Source organism: Panthera uncia, chromosome B1 (genome assembly GCF_023721935.1).
Source record: "Panthera uncia isolate 11264 chromosome B1, Puncia_PCG_1.0, whole genome shotgun sequence".
Classification (NCBI taxonomy): domain Eukaryota; kingdom Metazoa; phylum Chordata; class Mammalia; order Carnivora; family Felidae; genus Panthera; species Panthera uncia.
This window is the reverse complement of record NC_064811.1, coordinates 62,622,414-62,641,411: the sequence shown is the minus strand read 5'-3', so window position 1 is coordinate 62,641,411 and position 18,998 is coordinate 62,622,414. Positions and strand designations below refer to the sequence as shown.

The 18,998-nt window shown below is 38.6% G+C and overlaps 1 protein-coding gene across 1 annotated transcript in view; it reads right to left on the bottom strand.

The window, feature by feature from the left end:
- Positions 1 to 459: 459 nt before the first annotated feature.
- ANXA3 (annexin A3) overlaps positions 460 to 18,998 on the bottom strand; it is a 52,964-nt gene continuing 34,425 nt past the window's right edge. Inside the window, exons 7-13 of the mRNA XM_049630708.1 lie at positions 17,169 to 17,248; positions 14,003 to 14,059; positions 13,507 to 13,600; positions 11,750 to 11,845; positions 10,762 to 10,820; positions 8,596 to 8,718; positions 460 to 1,022 (exon numbers count right to left, since the gene is read on the bottom strand). Coding sequence (XP_049486665.1) covers positions 963 to 1,022; positions 8,596 to 8,718; positions 10,762 to 10,820; positions 11,750 to 11,845; positions 13,507 to 13,600; positions 14,003 to 14,059; positions 17,169 to 17,248 — 569 coding nt within the window. The 3' untranslated portion in view covers positions 460 to 962. The remainder of the gene's footprint in view (positions 1,023 to 8,595; positions 8,719 to 10,761; positions 10,821 to 11,749; positions 11,846 to 13,506; positions 13,601 to 14,002; positions 14,060 to 17,168; positions 17,249 to 18,998) is intronic.

Sequence of the window (18,998 nt, the reverse complement as noted above, 5' to 3'; positions counted from 1 at the left end):
ACAAGAAATAATTTGCTCTCCTTCTGAAAGTTCTCAGAATGTTTGCCAGTGGAATGCATTGATTAAAAGCTCTGGATTCACACATCCCTATTTTTAGTTCTCATACATTTATCATTTCTATTCAAGTCCAGACTGATAACTCCAACTGGAAAGTTTTACCTCATATATTTCATATTAGTCAAGGTATTTGATATTAGGTCCCTTTCAAAGATAACATGAAGGATTTTCTTTAAATGCATAGTTTTGCCAACTTATTTTAGAGGAAAAGAAACTTTAAAGAATTGATTCTACATAGCCATTCTGGGAAAGTAGTATTTAGCATGAAACAACCACAATTCATGCTTGCCATTTTGACAGGAAGTGGTTAGATTAATAGTTCAGCAGATGTTTTCCGGGGGCTGAAATAACTTATCATGCACTGCCACTCCTATAGCTTGATCACAACTAGAAAGAGCAGGCCAGGATTACATTCATTTTATTCCTTTCTTAAAGATAAATGCGATTAATAAGGTAATACATAAAGTAAAGCAGCAATAGCTTTTATAACAAAAATGCGTTTTAAAATATCATTAATTGTTAGCGACCAGCAAGACAATGTTGGTATGGGCTAAAAAACAGACAAATTACCTTTAACAAAGGCAACAGCTTTTATTAATGCTGCTTACACATTCAATGTGTTAGAATTCTGCAAAGGTTCTCACTTCCTAAGCTGAAATATAATTTATCTTGTATTAGTAGATCCTTAATACCACTTAAAAATTTCATTTATGAATTCCTACATGATGCTGAGATGCTCTGCTAGAATCACTTTTTGTCGTTATTATGGAACGATGGAAGTGTGTGTTAGGAAAACAGGTTGCTGTTTACGCTTGCTTGGGGTTTTCAAAACTCTGAGAAAGGAGTAAGAGCTGTTGGAAAGGCCCGTTGTGGGAGCAGCGGCCTTCGGAGATTGCGTTCTTCACTCAGTCATCTCTTCCACAGATCTTCAAGAGCGTGGTTTCATAGTTTCCAGAAGTATCTGACTGTAAGGAACAGGACCGATGGAGAGAAGGACAGATATAGCATAAATAATGAGGGGACCAAAACAAATGAAATCCCACAGTCCTGGGTGATTCAGTGGGGTGAGACTCATGACTTGTCCTATTTTGTGAAATCCATCTGTAATTCTGTTATTCATTCATACCTGAGTGTGCTTATGTTCCAGCCTAGCATCTTCTTTACAATATATAATGTTTAAATTCTTCCTGATTCATGGCAGTTAAATTTCAATTTGGATTTGAAAAATAAGATTGCATCGATTATGTAACATTACATAATATTACGTTTCTAACAAAACTTTAAAAATGATAAACTTAATAACATATTAATATTCATCAAACACTTGCTCTTGGAAGGGTTAACTACTTTAACCTTATAACCCTTATGACCCTATGCAGTAGGTAGCCTAAGTATGTCCATTTAATAGACAGATAAAATGAGAAAAACAGAGGTTAGGAAATCATATAGAGACTAATGAACAGGTAGGGCCTGGCCCCTTAACACCATACTACATTGCCTGACATTCCCAAAGTGCATACTTCTCAGTTCCTTTCCCCTAGGCTAGCCGAAAAAGATCTTTGTTTAGACAGACAACATGTGAGATTCAGGCTTGTGTACAAAGATGCCATGTTTGCTAGGCAAAACAGGTAAAACTTTTGCATAGCATTGGAGGTAAAACTTGGCTTTTAATCTAGACTGTTTAAAATCCTCACACTATTCTCATTTTATTCAAGGCAACTCAAACAGTGAGCACTTCTTACACCCAAGTTTCACACCAGGATAAATATTAGAGTAAGCAGTAATGCAAAAGACACAATGAAGAAAGGTTATTTAGAGGTTATGTGTTGCTTTCACAATGAGACACAATAGGCGTTAATATACATTCTCTTATTTTATATAGACTGTGGTTCTTCCTCTGTTGGGCTTTCCAAGTTTTGCTCTGCCAGATGTAATAATCTCTGGAACTGCAGATAAACCAACAGTGCTCTCACTGGGTGTTAAAACAGCTCCCTTTACCATCTCCGACCAAGTTGTAAACAATTATTAGCAGTTCTATCAGTTAGACAAGAAAATACATCCAAGTAGTTACAGGTGCCTGGGTGGCTCAGTCGGGTAAGTGTCTGACATCGGCTCAGGTCATGGTCTTACAGCTCATGGGTTTGAGCCCCACGTCGGGCTCTGTGCTGACAGCTCAGAGCCTGGAGCCTGCTTCAGATTCTGTGTCTCCCTCCCTCTCTGCCCCTCCCCTGCTCGCACTCTGTCTCTCACTCTCTCTCTGTCTCAAAAATAAATAAACATTAAAAAAAAATTTAAGAAAAAGAAAATACGTCCAAGTAGCTTAACATAAAATGCAGATCCATTCTCAGTACTAAACAAATGTTCATCCTTTCTTCTACCTCTATACCTTTATGCCTTCTAGTCAAATGGCTATTCTAGAAATTTTACAACCACAAAAAAGTTAATGTATTTTCAAAGCCTTTGAACATAATTTATGTCTTCCGAATTAGGCCATATTAATTGCTCTTAAGAAGTTAAATGTCTGTGTTGGTGTATTTTAACAGTGGTACCACTGATTCTTTCTTCTCCCAACTTTGATCCCATCTTTTATTCTCTACATTTAATCCATCCTGCCAATTATTTCTTTGCAGTGGTTTTTACGTTATTCCTTTTTCCATTCTGACCATGACAAATCTGCTTTAGGCTCCCATCTCTTGTCACTAGTTTCCTTGGCTCTAGATTCATCACCTGTATTCTCCCACTGTTAATTCTTCCTGTTCTCAATTCTAAGCTTTTTTCTCTTTTATATTTCTTCTCTTCTATACTCTTACCTGTATTTTCTCCTTAGAGGATTTTCATTCACGTCCAACTATTCAGTAACATAACTGACTCTGAAAATATATCTTATACCACTAGCTCCTGACATGACAATTCCACTTCCATGTTTCGAAGACATCTCTAACTCAACACGTGTAAAACCAAACTCATGAACTTCTCCCCCATTCCCAAAAAAGAAAAGTAAAAAAACAAAAACAAACAAACAAACAAACAAACACACCTAAAGCCTGACCTTCGTGCAGGGAATGGCATCACTATCTGTTCCCAAGTTAGAAACCTGGAAGTCATCCTTGACACCTTTTCTTTGTTGTTCCTTCTACCAAGGTAACACAACAAGTCCCCTAAGTTTTAATTCCTAAATATCTTTTGAGCCTTTGCTCTTTGATCTCTTTGCATTATTACTTTGCAATCCCCAGTTGTAGCAGCTCCAATATGACTAATAAAAGAACTCAACACCCCCAAATCTCTTCCTTCTTCTCTCCAATGCATTGTCTGTGATCACAGGCATCTTTTCAAAATGTACTTCTGATCATGACACTATGCACTTAAGTGGAAAACTCTTCAAGGTTCTTGGGCTCAAGACAAAATCTTCAAAGGTTGACAAATGGTCCTGGGTGATCTGGTCCCTTCAGCCTTATTTCTCATTATGTTTCTTTACCATGAGGTCTTTCCCCTTGTAATTCCTTTTCCTTTTGTTGAAATGCTTTACTGATTCTCCAACCCCATAACCTTTGTCTACTCATTTTTAGAACTCAATCATAACTTCTTCACGGAAGCTTTTCCTATCCCTATCCTATGGTCTGACAGCACTGTATCTCTTTCCTTTACATTTGACATAGTTGTAACTTTACATTTATTTGTAATTCCATAAGGACGGGGAAACTTTTTTTTTCTTTGCTTGTAATTGTAACTCTGATCCAGGTACATAATATGCATTTAGTAAATATCTCTAGTGGATGAATGAAATACAAATTCTGTGACCTCAAAACTCTTTCATCTGAATTCATCTTGCCAGTTGGATTTTGTTTTTCAGTATTCCCCAAGGTAGATCGCCTCATCAATCAAGTGCCTTACTGCTTCTGTCCCTCCTACTCCTAACCATACATACATTTCTAGAGCATTCACCTGAGTCCCTGTTGAGCAGCATAGCACCTGGCCCACAGGAGGCACTCAACACAAGCTTATTAAACCTCAAAGGTAGGCTCAAGACCCACTTCCCCAAGAAACATTCCCTATCTAACCCCAAACTTCTTTACTCTGAATTCCTGTGTTGCTCTCCTCTGTACCACAGTATTTAATTTAATTGTATGTTGTTTATAGTATATTCTTCTAATTATCTTACTTATGGTCACCTCAAATCTCCACATAGACTATGTGTTGAGGATGGCTACTATGATTTCCATTAAGACCTTGGAATTGTACTATTTATTAAATAGCTACTTAGTTTGTTGCTCAGTGAAATCTTATTAATGTAATTTTATCCAAATTTTGTATTAATGTCTTACTACTAAGTAACGAGAGGGACACATTTGTGTTTCCTATTCTCTCTCTCTCTCTCTCCTCCTCTCCCCCACCAATCACCAACACCAGAAAGGTGTAATGAGCAGAAAAATGAGCAGAAAAATGTCCAAACTATAGGCAGAAGGAAGAGGAGGCAGAACCAAAAGTCGGGTGATATGCAATTATAGAAATTTAGAATTATAGAAATTTAATTTAATTTAATTTAATTCTATAATTTAGAATTATATAAATTTAAACATCAAAAAAATCCTATGTGTCAGTATTGAAAATGTAACGAGATTACTTAATAATAATGTTATACTTAATAGTATACTTAATAACACATTTTCTTTTGTTTGTCATTTTTGCAATGTGATTTGTGCTTCTGAAGTTTTATTTAAAAATTCTTTCCTTGCTCCTGGGTCACAAAGGTAACTCTTGTATTTTCTTGGATTAACTTTCTAATTTTATCTTTTATCTTTGGGTTTTTAGTTCATCTGCAGTTTACCAATGATATGGGGTTGGGCAGGATCCAGTTTTATTTTTCACTGTAGAATCGACCAGATTTCCCAAATACATTTTTACTAAATTATCTGTCCCTTCCCTACTGATTTATGGTGTTCCCTCTATCCTATGAGTTTCCACAAATGATTGAATTTGTCTCTAAGGTCTCCATTCTGTTCCATTGCTTAATTTGTCTGTTCTTACTCCAAAACTACACTTAAAACAATAATGGCTTTGTACCATGTCAGTCTCTAATAGGACTAGCCCTTTCCCTATCTTTACTCTTATTTTTTTTTTAAGTTTATTTATTTATTTTTGAGAAAGAGAACACAAGCAGGGGAGGAGCAGAGAGACAGAGGGAAACACAGAATCAGAAGCAGGTTCCAGGCTCTCAGCTATCAGCGTAGAGCCCAACGTGGGGCTTGAACCCATGAACTGTGAGATCATGACCTGAGCCAAAGTGGGATGCTTAACCGACTGAGTCACCCAGGTGCCCCTTTACTCTTATTCAAGGTTGATTAATCATGAATCTTTATTCCTTCACATAAATATTAGAGTAAGTTAACCAAGTTCCTCAAAGAAATCTAGCTGGAATATTGATTGAAATTGCATTTGATTTATATGGCTTACTTTGAGGAATTACTGACATCTTTATAATATCCTATCATATTACTCAAGTGATATGAACCAGCTCTCCATTTACTGACATATTTTATGCTCTTTAGAACAGTCTTAAAGTTTTCTCCATAGAGTTATATAGTTTTTGTTTCTATTATGAATGGTAGCTTAATTCTGATTATATAGTCTAAGAAGGACTATTAATTTTTACAGGTTGATCTTTAACTGGCAACACTGTGGAATTTTTATTACTGATAATAATTTATAATTCCTGTTGATTTTTTCTAGAAAGATGATTGTATCTACTGAAAATAACGGAAGCTTCAACACTTCCCTTTGAATCTTTACACATATTTTTTTCTTCCTTTCCAATACTGTCCAGGACCCCTAGTCCTCTGTAAGATAGCATTAAGGTATATTAATGGTAGTAGTAGCGTGGTATGTATTAGTATGTAGGGAATATTATTGTTCTGATCCTTATCTTAAAGGAATTGCATCTAAAGTTTCTCCACCGAGTATAAATATGTATTTGTTATAATATGTTGGTATGTAAGCTTTATCAATTTAAGGAGGTTTGCTTCTATTCTTAATTTGGTAAATGTTTTTATCATAAATAGGTATTGGCCCTTTTCAAAAGCTTTTTCTGAAAATATTGAAATAATTATATAATTATCTTTTATATGTGTGCAATGTGGGCAATCATATTAATTTTCTGATGTTGAGCCATTCTTTCATTCCTGGATTAAACCTCACTTGATTTTGATGCGTTATTTTTTTTGATAAACTGATACATTCGGGGGACCCTGGGTGGCTGAGTTGGTTAAGCGTCCCACTTCAGGTCAGGTCATGATCTTGCAGTTTGTGAGTTTGAGCCCCGCTTCGGGCTCTGTGCTGACAGCTCAGAGCTTGCAGCCTGCTTCAGATTCTATGTCTCCCCCTCTTTCTGCCCCTCCCCTGCTCAGGCTCTGACTCTCTCTTTCAATAATAAATAAACGTTAAAAAAAAATTTAAACTGATACATTCAGTCAATATTTTACTCTTTGCTATCTATGTTCATAAGTGACATGAATTTGTAATTTTCGTTATCCTATATCTTTGGAATCAAGATTATACTAAATTCATAAAATGATTTAGGCAGCTTTCACCTTTCCTGTTTTCTGGTACAATTTGTATAAGATTTGTTCCTTGAAAGTTTGGTGAAGTTCACCTGTGAGTCTATCCGAGCCTGGGATTTTGGGGGAGGTAGGTCTTTGGTCTCCTTTGTAATTTGTTTTATACTTATTGATTATTGAAATAGTTTAATTAAGCTCTCTATTTTTTTCCCTGATCCAACCCAACATTTCATTTAAAAAAATGTACCTTAGGTGATAGAAATGAAGAAACCTTATGTAATTTTAAATTACAAACTGAATTCTTTAGCCAGGGATTTTTCTTTTCTATCAAGGCAGGCATAGTTTAGATATTTCCTAATATAATAAGCCTCAATTAGCCAGACTACTGCGGGAGGGAGAACTAATGGTTAATTTAATTTTCCAGTTTGCTGAGGGTGAACTGAAGGCCTTCTTTATGTTTCAACCTTGTTACTGGCAATCTTTATAAAATGTATGAGTCTACTTTTCTGCCTTAGTAAGTACAATATGGTTAACATTATTAAATCTTCCTGTGTTGATTGAAACTATTGTGATGTGTCAGAATCGATTCAAATTGCATTGAGTGTGAACTGATGAAATCTGTGCTAAGCCCCAGGCACAGTCTGAGAGGTGCCTTGTTGAATAAGTTCCTCAATTTCCACTTCAGCATGCAGCACCTTCTGCAAAGGTTTAGCGTAAAAACAAAAGCTCTGGCTGAAAGAAAAATAGGATTCGTTTTGGTGAATGAATCGAGTTGACTACATGATGTGCAAAGGGAAGTGCACTGGTAACATTTACCAGGATTACGAATGTATTTACATCTGCCTCAGCAATCCTACTGGCGTATGGGACTGTATCCCTTAGATACACTTGCACCTCATGAAATTGGGCATGCATAGCACAACATCATTCAATTGTTTGTAGCAGCAAGAAACTGGAAACATCTATTGATATGGTGGGTGCGAATACATAAGCAATGGAATGATGTGCAGTTGTTAAAAAGAATGAGAAAACTTCCTATAAACTGAAATGAAAAGAGTTCCACAGTGCAGAACCATGCTCTCTATGTTTTGAGTAAAACAAGAGGAGATTTAACTATGCTGCACACCTGAAACTAATGGGACATTGTATGCCAACTATACTTCCATTAAAAAAATAGGAACTTTAAAACATGTATTTTTATTTCCTTCTATTGTCATAAAGAAAAATTGAAATAAATAAGACTATAAATAAATAAGAATACAATATAAAATATAGGTAACTGATCTGCACATATAATTCAAAGAAGAAGGACAATTAATGGTCACTAAACCTAAAAGAAAATGTTGAGTGTCTGTTATGTGCCTGGGATTTTGGAGCTGAAAAATAATCACTATCTTTGGGAGACATTTTGTTATCACTATTATTTATGTATTTATTTATTTGTTCATTCATCTGTTTATGCCATCACTATTAAAAATTTTTTTTCCAATTCCTCAAGTTGTACACTTTATTTATTTTTATTTTTTTAATATAATTTGTTGTCAAATTGGCTAACATAGTGTGTACAGTGTGCTTTTGGTTTTGGGGGTAGATTCCCGTGGTTCGTCACTTACATACAACACCCAGTGCTCATTTAACATTTATTCATTTTTGAGAGAGAGACAGAGCGTGAGTGGGGGAGGGGCAGAGAGAGGGAGACACAGAATCTGGAGCAGGCTCCAGGCTCAGGGCTGTCAGCACAGAGCCCGATGCGGGGCTTGAACTCACAAGCCGTGAGATCATGACCTGAGCCGAAGTCGGACACTCAACCAACTGAGACACCCAGGCGCTCCTATGCTATCACTATTTTAAACTCGGAAAACACATTCATGCATTGACAGGGAGTAAGAAAACTGAGTCACATATCTCTATGTTTACAGAGTATGCAGGAAAGAAGATGAGTAGAAAAAGGCAATATGTGTTTTACTACTTTCGAGGGGAGACTTACTTTAATTGCTGAATATAGGGAATACCCATAATGCTTCTTAAACTCTGCTCGAATGTCCAAAAGGTCAATTTCCGATCTGGAAACCATTATTCGGTTCAGAGTAAACTCATCAGTTCCAACACCCTGTTAAGAAATACAGGTGTCCACAATACAAATCTCACTGGCCGCAAAACAATACATAGATCTATACTTACAGGAAATAGATAATGCTGCACAAAATATTCAACCACAGTGACTCTTCTCCACTCGTTTGTCATCAAATTTTATCATTCATATATTCAAGAAATATTTATTGAGCATTTACTGTGTGCCATCACCATGCAAAATGTCAAAAACAAAAACGAGATACCCTTTTTAAGCTTTCAATTTTGTAAAGGATACAGGCAAGAAAACAAGCCATTACAATATAATCCAACATATGGGAAATATTGGGTACTATGGGAGCATATGTAAGGAGAGCCTAAAATAGATCAAGAATTAGGAAAAGTCTGTCTGGGAAACGGATATTTGAGCTGGGGCCTAAATAATCAGCCAGATGAAAAGAAGGTAGGGCTCACATAGAGAGGGGGAAAAATGTTCCAAGAGAGGAGACAGCATGCATGAAGGTTCAGGCCAAGAAAGAATGCCACATTCAAGGATGCATAAATAATGGGGAAGAATAATAGCAAGAAATGTGTCTGAAAAGGCTGGACCTTGTAAACCACGAATGAAATTCTGACTTTACCCCAAATGTGGAGAACAACTGCAATCTGTTGAGCATGACAGTGTTGAAAGCAGATCAGATTTATGTTTCAGGAAATCCCTTTGACAGAAGCATGCAGATGGGATTGCAGGGCAAGAGTGGGATACAGAGAACAAAATGCGACTACAAGCTTTGGGACCCATCCAGGGGTGACTGTGTAACAAGAAGAGAGCTCATGATGGCCTGACCTAGAATAATGGTGGTAGGAATGGAGAAAATGTGTAGATTTAAGGGGTGCTTACAAGGGTATATTGACAAAATTTAGGGATGTATCATTTGGGGAGAATGAAGGAGGGAGAAAAGTGTAAAATTTCTTGCTGAGCAGTTAGGTGGATATTGACACTATTCATTTCTTCATTCATCCAACAAACAGTTACTGAACATCTACTACATATCAGACGTTGCTCCATGTACTGTGCATACGGTAGTGAACAGCACAGATTATATCTCTATTTGCATGGAGTTTACATTCTAATGGATGGAGATGGACAGTAAAGAAAATTAACATGTTTATGTAAATAGTAGTAAGAATTACATAATGGGGTGTGACTGAAAGGAAGCAAACTGACCTGTTTAGTCAGGAAAGATCTCTCTCAGGAGGTGACCTGAAAGGTGAGAAGGAGCCAGCCAGAGGTAGATCTGGAGAAGGTACATTCCAGGGAGAGAGGGCAACAAACTCAAAGACTCTGATGGGGGAAGACATTTGGCATAGTCAAGGACAGAAAGAAGGCCAAGGTGGCTGAGGCATGGGGGACAAAGATAGGGTGAATGGTATAACTTCAGAAAGTAGGGCAAGGCTGGTTCCTGTTGGGGCTATCCACTGAGGTGACTGAACACAGGACAGGAAGCACCTTTGGGTGGGGGGTGAGGTGAGGGACTTGGCGTGTTCACTCTGAACATAACTTTTAAGGCACATGTGGACCTTTATAGGAAATTTCCAGTGAAGACCCTGAAGTAAGCATCTTCTAAAGTTCCAGGCTCAGTGCAAAGGTCTGAAGATAGAAGAGAGCAAGAAAAATGCCTGTACTCAGAGACCTCACCATCTATCAGCGGTAAATAGACAAGGAAACCCAGGGTTTCTATGGCACGAAAGGCTACTGACTCAGCTTGGTTTAGTTTAAGAAAGGCAGTTTGAGAGGCCACTGGATCTAATGGGTCAGGCTTGAGTCTTGGTGTTCTGAAACAACTTTTACTGCCTGCATATACTGTGAAGTGGAGGAAACGATTTAGTCAATACGTCACTGTACCTGTCTCTATAAGGATTAGGATACTCTCTACCTATGAGACAAATTAGTAGACAATTTAGCTACAAAAAAGAACTCATCAAAGGAGAAAAGAAACATGAAATTCCATCAATATTATGCAATACTTTTCATATTCTTCTTGAGGGAGAATAAGAATGTATATGAAATTTCCAGACAAACCTTTAAAGCTTGATGCAGTCTTTCAGCTAAAAAGGCAGGCATGCTTCTGGCACAACGGACTGTTATAAAAAAGCAAAGTAATGTTCAGTTTCATTTAATGGAAACTGAGTCAATCTGTGGTAATATATTTTTTAAAAAGATTCTTTGAGTAACCATACCACTCTACCCCCTCGTCACCACTGGCTTTTATTGAGAATGAAGAGGGGAATGCTTCACCTGAATTTCAGAGGCTTATCACGTCATATTTGCACAGAACGTTAGCACAGTAATTTACCTTTAGTCATGAGGAAAATAAAATTACCTGCCAGAGAAACTCCCACAGCAGCCGACTCATCTCCAACTCCCAGACACAGCAACACCTACGCTTACACCGCTAACTCCCTAGGGTGTACCTTTGCTCTGCTTCTAGCATCTTTAACTGCTGATAAATAACAACGAGGCAGAGACCTCATTGAGAAGACCCATCCACTTATGTAACAGTGTTTTGCGTCTGCTCCTTAATTCACATGTCTCTAGGAACAGATTTGGTCTGTGACTGACCTTCTGTTCGATACTCCTGGTTGGCATGGCCAAGAGGGAGAAGACCTATAGCTCTGACCGGGGCTCAGTTTTGGGAAGCCATTGATATCTTCCAAAAATAACCAAATATGATGAATCACTAAATTGGCTTAGTTGCTCAGTCTTTCAACAAGCCCCCCAAAAAATGGCAATATAAATGCAATATTTTCATCTTTCAGGGAGTTTACAACCCAAGCGTGGTGACAAACCAATACAAAGTTAAAAGGCAAAGTAAAACCTATAAAGATAACTGCTTCATGCATCCATTTAACAATATTTGTTGAACATATCGTGTGTACCATGGACTGTGCTAGGGGATATGGGAGCATAAAGATGCATCACTCAGGATTCCTACAGGAAAGGAGCTAATCTTCACATCAATTTAAAACAAGTGCAAAGTAACTCAGTTTACAAACACTCAAGGGCTTACCTATGGCCAGCAGTAAGTCTTCAAAATGCCCAGATAATTCTCCTTTTATGCTGTCCTCAATGTCCTTCTGGCTAATATTTCTATATTCATCAAATGCTAGAAAGCAACACCATAAAAATATTTAAAGCATCCCAGTTGACCACACTCGAATATATTCTGATTTTTTTATTTGATATGCAGCAAATCAAGTTGTTAAATGTCAAACTCAAAAACTCCTTCTTCAAACAACCAAAACTTGAACATGGAAGTTTTTGTTGTTTCTTTAAAAAAAAAAATCATCTGCAGTTGGGGCGCCTGGGTGGCTCAGTCGGTTAAGCGTCCCACTTCAGCTCAGGTCATGATCTCAGGGTCCATGAGTTCTAGCCTCATGTCGGGCTCTGTACTGACAGCTCAGAGCCTAGAGCCTGCTTCAAATTCTGTGTCCACCCCCCCACCCCTCCCCACTCGTGTTCTGTCTCTCTCTGTCTCTCAAAAATAAATAAATGTTAACAAAAAAATTAAAAAAGAATCATCTGCAATAAAACCTAAACTTCATTGGCCATTTTCTTCAATGATCTCATTCTGTCTTCTCTCCTCCCGCTTCCCAGGCTGATGGAATTTAAAATCACCTGAAAGGTTAAATGAAAAATGATTTATCTAGGGCAATGGGCTACTTTTAAATTATAGCAGCACCTGGGAACAACAGTGTGGTCATTAGTCAAATATGTTTTATCTGCTAATGAAATCTTAATTATGAAGATTTCTTTCTGCTGAGTAAGTCATCCCCAAAGGCAGCATGGCCTACTCACACTTACCAGAAGGCATTCAAATTTCCTGATCCGTTTTTGCCCCAAAGCAAAACCCACACATACGTCCCTAAGTATGTAGGCATACTTTGTAAGCCAAGTAAATTTTGAAAAAAAAAATTTTGGAGAGAAATCTAGGATTGTTTGGTTTTTATGTTTCAAATAAAGATATTAATAAAGGAACTATAATACACTATTACCATTATTTTATAAAATAAGTGAAATTTTAATGCCAAAATCAAGGAAGGGCAATTTCAGAATTAAAAAGTCACAGTAATATCCTTATGCTTCCTCATTTTTCCATAAACTCAGCATAAGCCTAGTCATGTGCTGCGGTTGCTCTATTGACCGACACCTGGGAGCCACACTCAGCTATTCACAGTGAATGGACTTCTGGGCTTCTGGGTGCTGTTGCTTCCAGGTGGTTCAGGGAGATACATGAATGAGGAGGTGGGTGCTTAGCAGTTCCATGTAATAGTCGGCCTAAGAAAAAAACTATGCTCCCCTTTCCCCAATTTGCTTTATTTCAGAAAAAGCTGAATATTCATTCTCATTAATGCATTAAGATACTCTCACCCACAATGCCTGGTTTTGCTGGGAAGTGGCTAACTAGGGAAGTGGCTAATTGCGTTGGAAGCATTGCCTCAGCTTCCTGAATACCATTAGAATACTCCTCTCTCCTCTCACCCCAGAGGGCTCCCCCTTTCTTTCTCCTTGCCATCTTCTCCCATCTGTTACCTGTCACTAGTGAGTGATGTACTCAACCTGGAGGGGAAGACAAGAGCAGTGTCAGTTGTATCTTGAGTTGGAACACAGCTCCCCCATGTTTTTTTTTTTTCCTGAAGTATTTATACATGCAAATGGAATAGACTTTGCTATTTTTAACTTCATTTTACATAATTTTGTATATTAAGCCAAAAAACATTTGCAAATACAACACAAAGCAAAAAGGATTGTAATGTGAGTGCATACTCAGTTTCAGTTGAGGAAAACTCCTTAAACACAGGATCTCGGTGAATTTATCTTCATCTGTACCCCATCTGTTCTCCCCAGCATTATAGAGAATCTATTGGATAAAAAGGAAGACCTAGAATGTTATTATGGACACAATCAATCTCTCTCTCTCTCTCTCTCTCTCTCCTCCTCCTCCTCCTCCTCCTCCTCCTCCTTCTCAGAGGGTATGGAATGACAAGAGGAGGTCCTTGGTTGTAGAGTTCAGGGAGATAACCTCTTTTCCAAGTCTCTCACCGTTCCACTGTTAGCAAACTAGGTATCTAAGAGGGTGGCTGGAGCCATAAGAATAATACCCACCACTGGGGAAGGCAGAGGGCTAGGGTGGGTGATGCCCAGCCTTCAGGCTTCTCCTTCAGAGAGGACAGGAGAAGACAGCCAGTGATGCCAAATGAATGAAAAGGCAGTCAAGGAGGAAAAAGGTTACAGGAGATGTTTTCTTTGCTCTATTACTGACCTGGGCATCCTTTTTGGCCAGCTGCTCATCCACGTTTAGACTTTCATCTCTTCTGCCCTAAACAGGGAAGATGCAAACAAAGGTAATCCTCTTAAATAAAGAAGACTCTAAGACTCGGTATTCCAATCAACAGGATGTTTTAGAGATTTTTTTTCTCCAGCAGAGGCCAGGAAACACAGAGGAATCAGGCACTCGGGGCTCCCGTTGTGGCTCTGCTACTCATCAGCCATGATATTTGTAGCAAATCACACAATTTTCTGAGCCTCGTTTTCCTCTTCTGAAAACTCAAAGATCTTAAGGGAATGAAAACACAAGCCACAGACTGGGAAAAATATTTACAAACACACATCTAGTACAGGATTTACATCCAGAAAACATAAAGAGCTCTAGAGACTCACATAAAATAATGAAAACCTACTTTTAAAATGGGCAAGAGATCTGCCCAGATATCAGAAATACAGTTGGCAAGAAAGCACATGAAAAGATGCTCAATATCATAGGCCATTAGGGAATAGAAAATAAAAAAATAAATGAGATACCACTACATACCTATTAGAAAATGGCTAAAATCCAAAACACTGACAACACCAAAGGATTTGGAACAATAGGAACTGTCATTCCTTGCTTGTGGGAATGCAAATCGATACAGCCACTTTGACAGTCTGGACATGTCTCACAAAACCAATCACACTTTAACCATAATCCAGCCACTGTGCTCCTTGACACTGACCCAATTCAAGTCCACACAAAAACCTGTACATGGATGTTTGCAGAAGTTTCTATACCTAATTGTCCAAACTTGGAAGAAACCAAGATGCCCTTCAACGGGTGAAACAAACTGTCATATATCCACACAATGGAACAGTATTCGGCGATAAAAAGGAAAAGAGTTATCAAGCCATGAAAGACACTTAGCATATTACTAAATGTAAGAAGTCAGTCTGAAGAGACAACATACTGTGTGGTTCCCATCATATGTCATGCTGGAAAAGGCAAAACAATAGAGACAGTAAAAAGACCAGTGTTAGGCAGGGTTTTGAAGGGAGGAGGAGAAGGATGAAGAGCTGGAGTGTAGGAATTTTAGGGCAGTAAAACTATTCTGTGTGATACTGTAATGGTGGATACATGACATCATCCATTTGTCCAAACCCATGAGTGAATCTTAATGTCCACTATGGACTCTAGTTAATAATAACAATAATAATAATAATGTAGCAGTATTCAATCACCAATTACAATATACTACACCATGCAAGATATTAATAGCAGGGGAAACTGTGAGGGGCATAAGGGAACTCTGTACTTTCTGCTCCATTTTTCTGGAAGTCTAACATTTCTCTGACAAATAAAGTCTATTAAAAAGACAAAACCCTTGAACTCTAACACTGAGGGCTCTGTGGCTAAGTGCATGTGTGCTTGTGCAGGGAAACTCAGCACACTACAGAAAGAGGGGAGATAGGAAAGAGGATTGCCGGAATTATTTTGAGAATTGTAGGTGAATGGCATGTTTGGCCGTAATATTTTTAAAGCACATTTATTCCCATTTGCAGACATTAGGTCCTTGTGTGTTTGTCTGATTTCCACGTGGTTTCTTTCATTTTCCTTTTCAGTGCTGCTGCCACTCCACTGTTAGTTTGCCTTTTTATTCCGTTTAATTGCACACTCTGCTCCAGGAAAAAAAAATGCTGACTATCGGGGCATCTGGTTGAGTTTGTGACTCTTGACTTCAGCTCAGATCATGATCTCAGCTTGTGAGTTCAAGCCCTGCATCAGGCTCTGCGCTGACAGTGCAGAGCCTGCTTGGGATTCTCTCTCTCTGCCCCTCCTCTGCTCTCTTTCTTGCTCTCAAAATAAATAAATAAACTTAAAAAAAAAAATGCTGACTGTCAATGGTACTACTGCTAATAAGCCACCGCCACCACGTCTCGATCTTTTCAGGTGCTATGTACTTTACACACAGGCGCTCTCTCTCTTTATCTTCACAACAGCCCCCGAGGTTGGTACTCTTGTTATTTTAGTTTTACAGATGTGAAAACAGAAGTTTTAAGGCTTAAAGTAACTTGTCTAAATAAAGCTACTAGGCAGCCAAGGAGCGTGAGAGTTCAGGGCAGTTTGAGTCTAAACACCTGGCCTGAAGTCCTACTCTGCAATTGCCTCTTGTGGAGGTTGTGTGCTCCTGTGCGTGCACAAACGCGTGTGTGCTCTTGCACACAAACCTGTGCGAGTGCATGTTTGCAGCAATGCCTCATCAATTTGGCTTTGTCGGGTTGACCTTTAAGGTTTTCACCATTGGAAGTAACTGAAACCATAATTAGGATAAACTGTTTTCTTGTGGCATAATGCCTCACTTCGACAAGTACTATTTCTATCTGCAGGCTGAGACCAGCGTTGGGACTTCGTCACATGTAAAGAGCTGTGTAAATCAGCCGAAAGGGGCCAGTGAGATATGGCTTAAATTACCTCCTCTCATGTACACACATGTGGTTATATCTCACCCTTGACCTTACCACCTTTATTATAAAGTCATGAGCCTCCTAAGAAGAGAGAGCTAGATGTGGGCTCATTTGGTCACACGCTGACGAATGGTTTAGCAACTCTTCCAAAGGCGGCAACCATAAAGTTGCAGCAATCGTGTTTTTGTTTTTGTTTTCACAAGTCTTTTTTTAAGACTTTTAAAAAAATCTTTAATTTTTTAAAATTTATTTTTGAGAGAGAGAGAGACAGAGCACGAGTGGGGGAGGGGCAGAGAGAGAAGGATACACAGAATCCAAAGCAGGTTCCAGGCTCTGAGCTATCAGCACAGAGCCCAACGTGGGGCTCAAACCTACGAACTGTGAGATCATGACCTGAGCCAAAGTCGGAGGCTTCACCAACTGAGCCATCCAGGCAACCCATTGCAAGTCTTTTTGTTTGTTTGTTTTTAATCCAGAGGCTGATATACCCATTTCTGAAGAAAAATTTTCTGTATCATGCTTCCTACTTAATTTAAATACCAACAAAAGAAATAAATATTCTTTGGAGTCCAGAAATGAAAATGTAAAACGAATGTATTATTTCATAAGGAGAATTGCAATCTCATTGTCTTAGTTTGGTTATTTTTAAACTCCCTAGAAATTATCATTAAGCATGCAGCTTATCGGGCAGTTAAGAAAAAATAAAAACTTACATCTGCCAAAGTCAATAGAGCTTTCCGGAAATCTCCAGATGTTTCCGAACTAATGTCATCTCCAAGACTCTTCTTATATACTGAAACCAAATAAGAATAAATTAAACCTTGACAAACTGAAAAACATTATTACAAAACAGAGAAAAGCTTAAATGTCAACTTTGCCAAGGAGTGAATACCTGATAAAATAAATCTTACCTCTTTTTTTCATCTTGCTGGTTCTCTTCTGATACGGACACGTTCTTCTCATAACTATTACCATGTTGTGTGTGGTGGCAGATGTGTAAGAACAGAAAGAATTGCCTTTTTGGGTCAAATCATGGTCCATTTTATCTGACAGTGGCATTAAAATATGGATAATGGAAAAGCTAGTGTGGGCAAGCTGCTAGTTTGCCTTCCAATTACTATTTCCTTCTTCTTCAGTACTAGAACATGGACCTTGAACAGGACATAATTCACACAACTTAAAGACTACATTCTCAGCTTTCCTTTTAGCCCATTGAATCTTCTCTTAGGGAGTGAGCTGTACAGAAAAAGAGTCAAAGACAGTACAACAACAGAGAGGTGGAAAGACCCTAAGGAAAAAGGCACAAAACAGAAGTCAAGAAAAACCATAAACCATGCAGCAAATAAAAGCCTATGGAGACAAACACCATGTGGTAAGGGTAGAGAAGTTACTTGGTGCTCTCGAGAACAGTAGAAGCAGAAAGGGAAAAGAGTTACTGTACCAGAAACATTAGCACAGGGAGCAATGAATGCCTGATATTGAGGGAGGGACAAGAGGGCTGAGTCTCCAGGTTAATGCTGTGTCCTGAATCTCATCTCCGTAAAGCTTAGCTACACATGATTAAGACTGTTTTCTTCTTTTACTTCTTATGTATCATTAATCCCTATTAATCAAGGTAACCTAAATGCTGTCCCATTCCTTATAGCCTTAGAGAGCTTATCTCACAGAGATATAGGGGCCTCTGATAACTTTGAACTACTACCACAGTTCATACCTGCAAAACAACAATCCTAAAAGCTAGAACTTTCACTTGGCTCTTAAGACGACAATCTCAATCTTGAGGATATTCATTCAATGCATATTTGAATTTATTCCCCATTGTTCTGGCCACTGGAGCTACAGCAGTGAACAAAACCAGACAAAGTTCCTGCCCTCATAGAGCTTACGTCTTAGGGTTGTTTATACATAGACGCTGGACCCCAGAAATCCATCAAGTGGCAAGTCAACTCATGGAGTAGTAACTCTTCTAAGAAATACCCAGAAGTAACAAGTCACCTTGGGATACAGTCTCTGGCTCTGATGATTTTTTTATATGCAAATCTCATTGAACTCAGAGAACCAAATATTTTAAACACCTACAATGTACCTGTTTATGGCTATTATTAAGCAATTATCTCATCTACTCCAAATTCAACCTTCTATACCTTACTTTCTGGAGCTGGGATTGGGACACTGCAAATTATACTTCTCTTGTGTACCCCTCTCCCCTGCCCCAACTCCCTGTTAGGTCCACCACTGGGGAAGGGGGCGGGTAGAGGGAGACTGGAAGGCAGGGGAGAGCAGAACAGGTTAGTTGTTTGCTACTCATGTCAGTGCAAACCAGTGAAGGTCTTTAATCCTGGCAGCAGCGGTTGGCTCCAGGCGCCTAGAAAAAGTCACTTAGCATGGAGGGTGCCAGCTCCAGCCAGATGCAGCCCTTTTGCAGAGATCGGAACTCTGGTTCCTTAAATCTCTCCACTGAGCCCCTGAGGCACCAACACTGGCCAGGTGATACCCCTCCCCTGAGCTTCTAGTTCCTGAAAACTCCAACTTCTTTCCCTTGT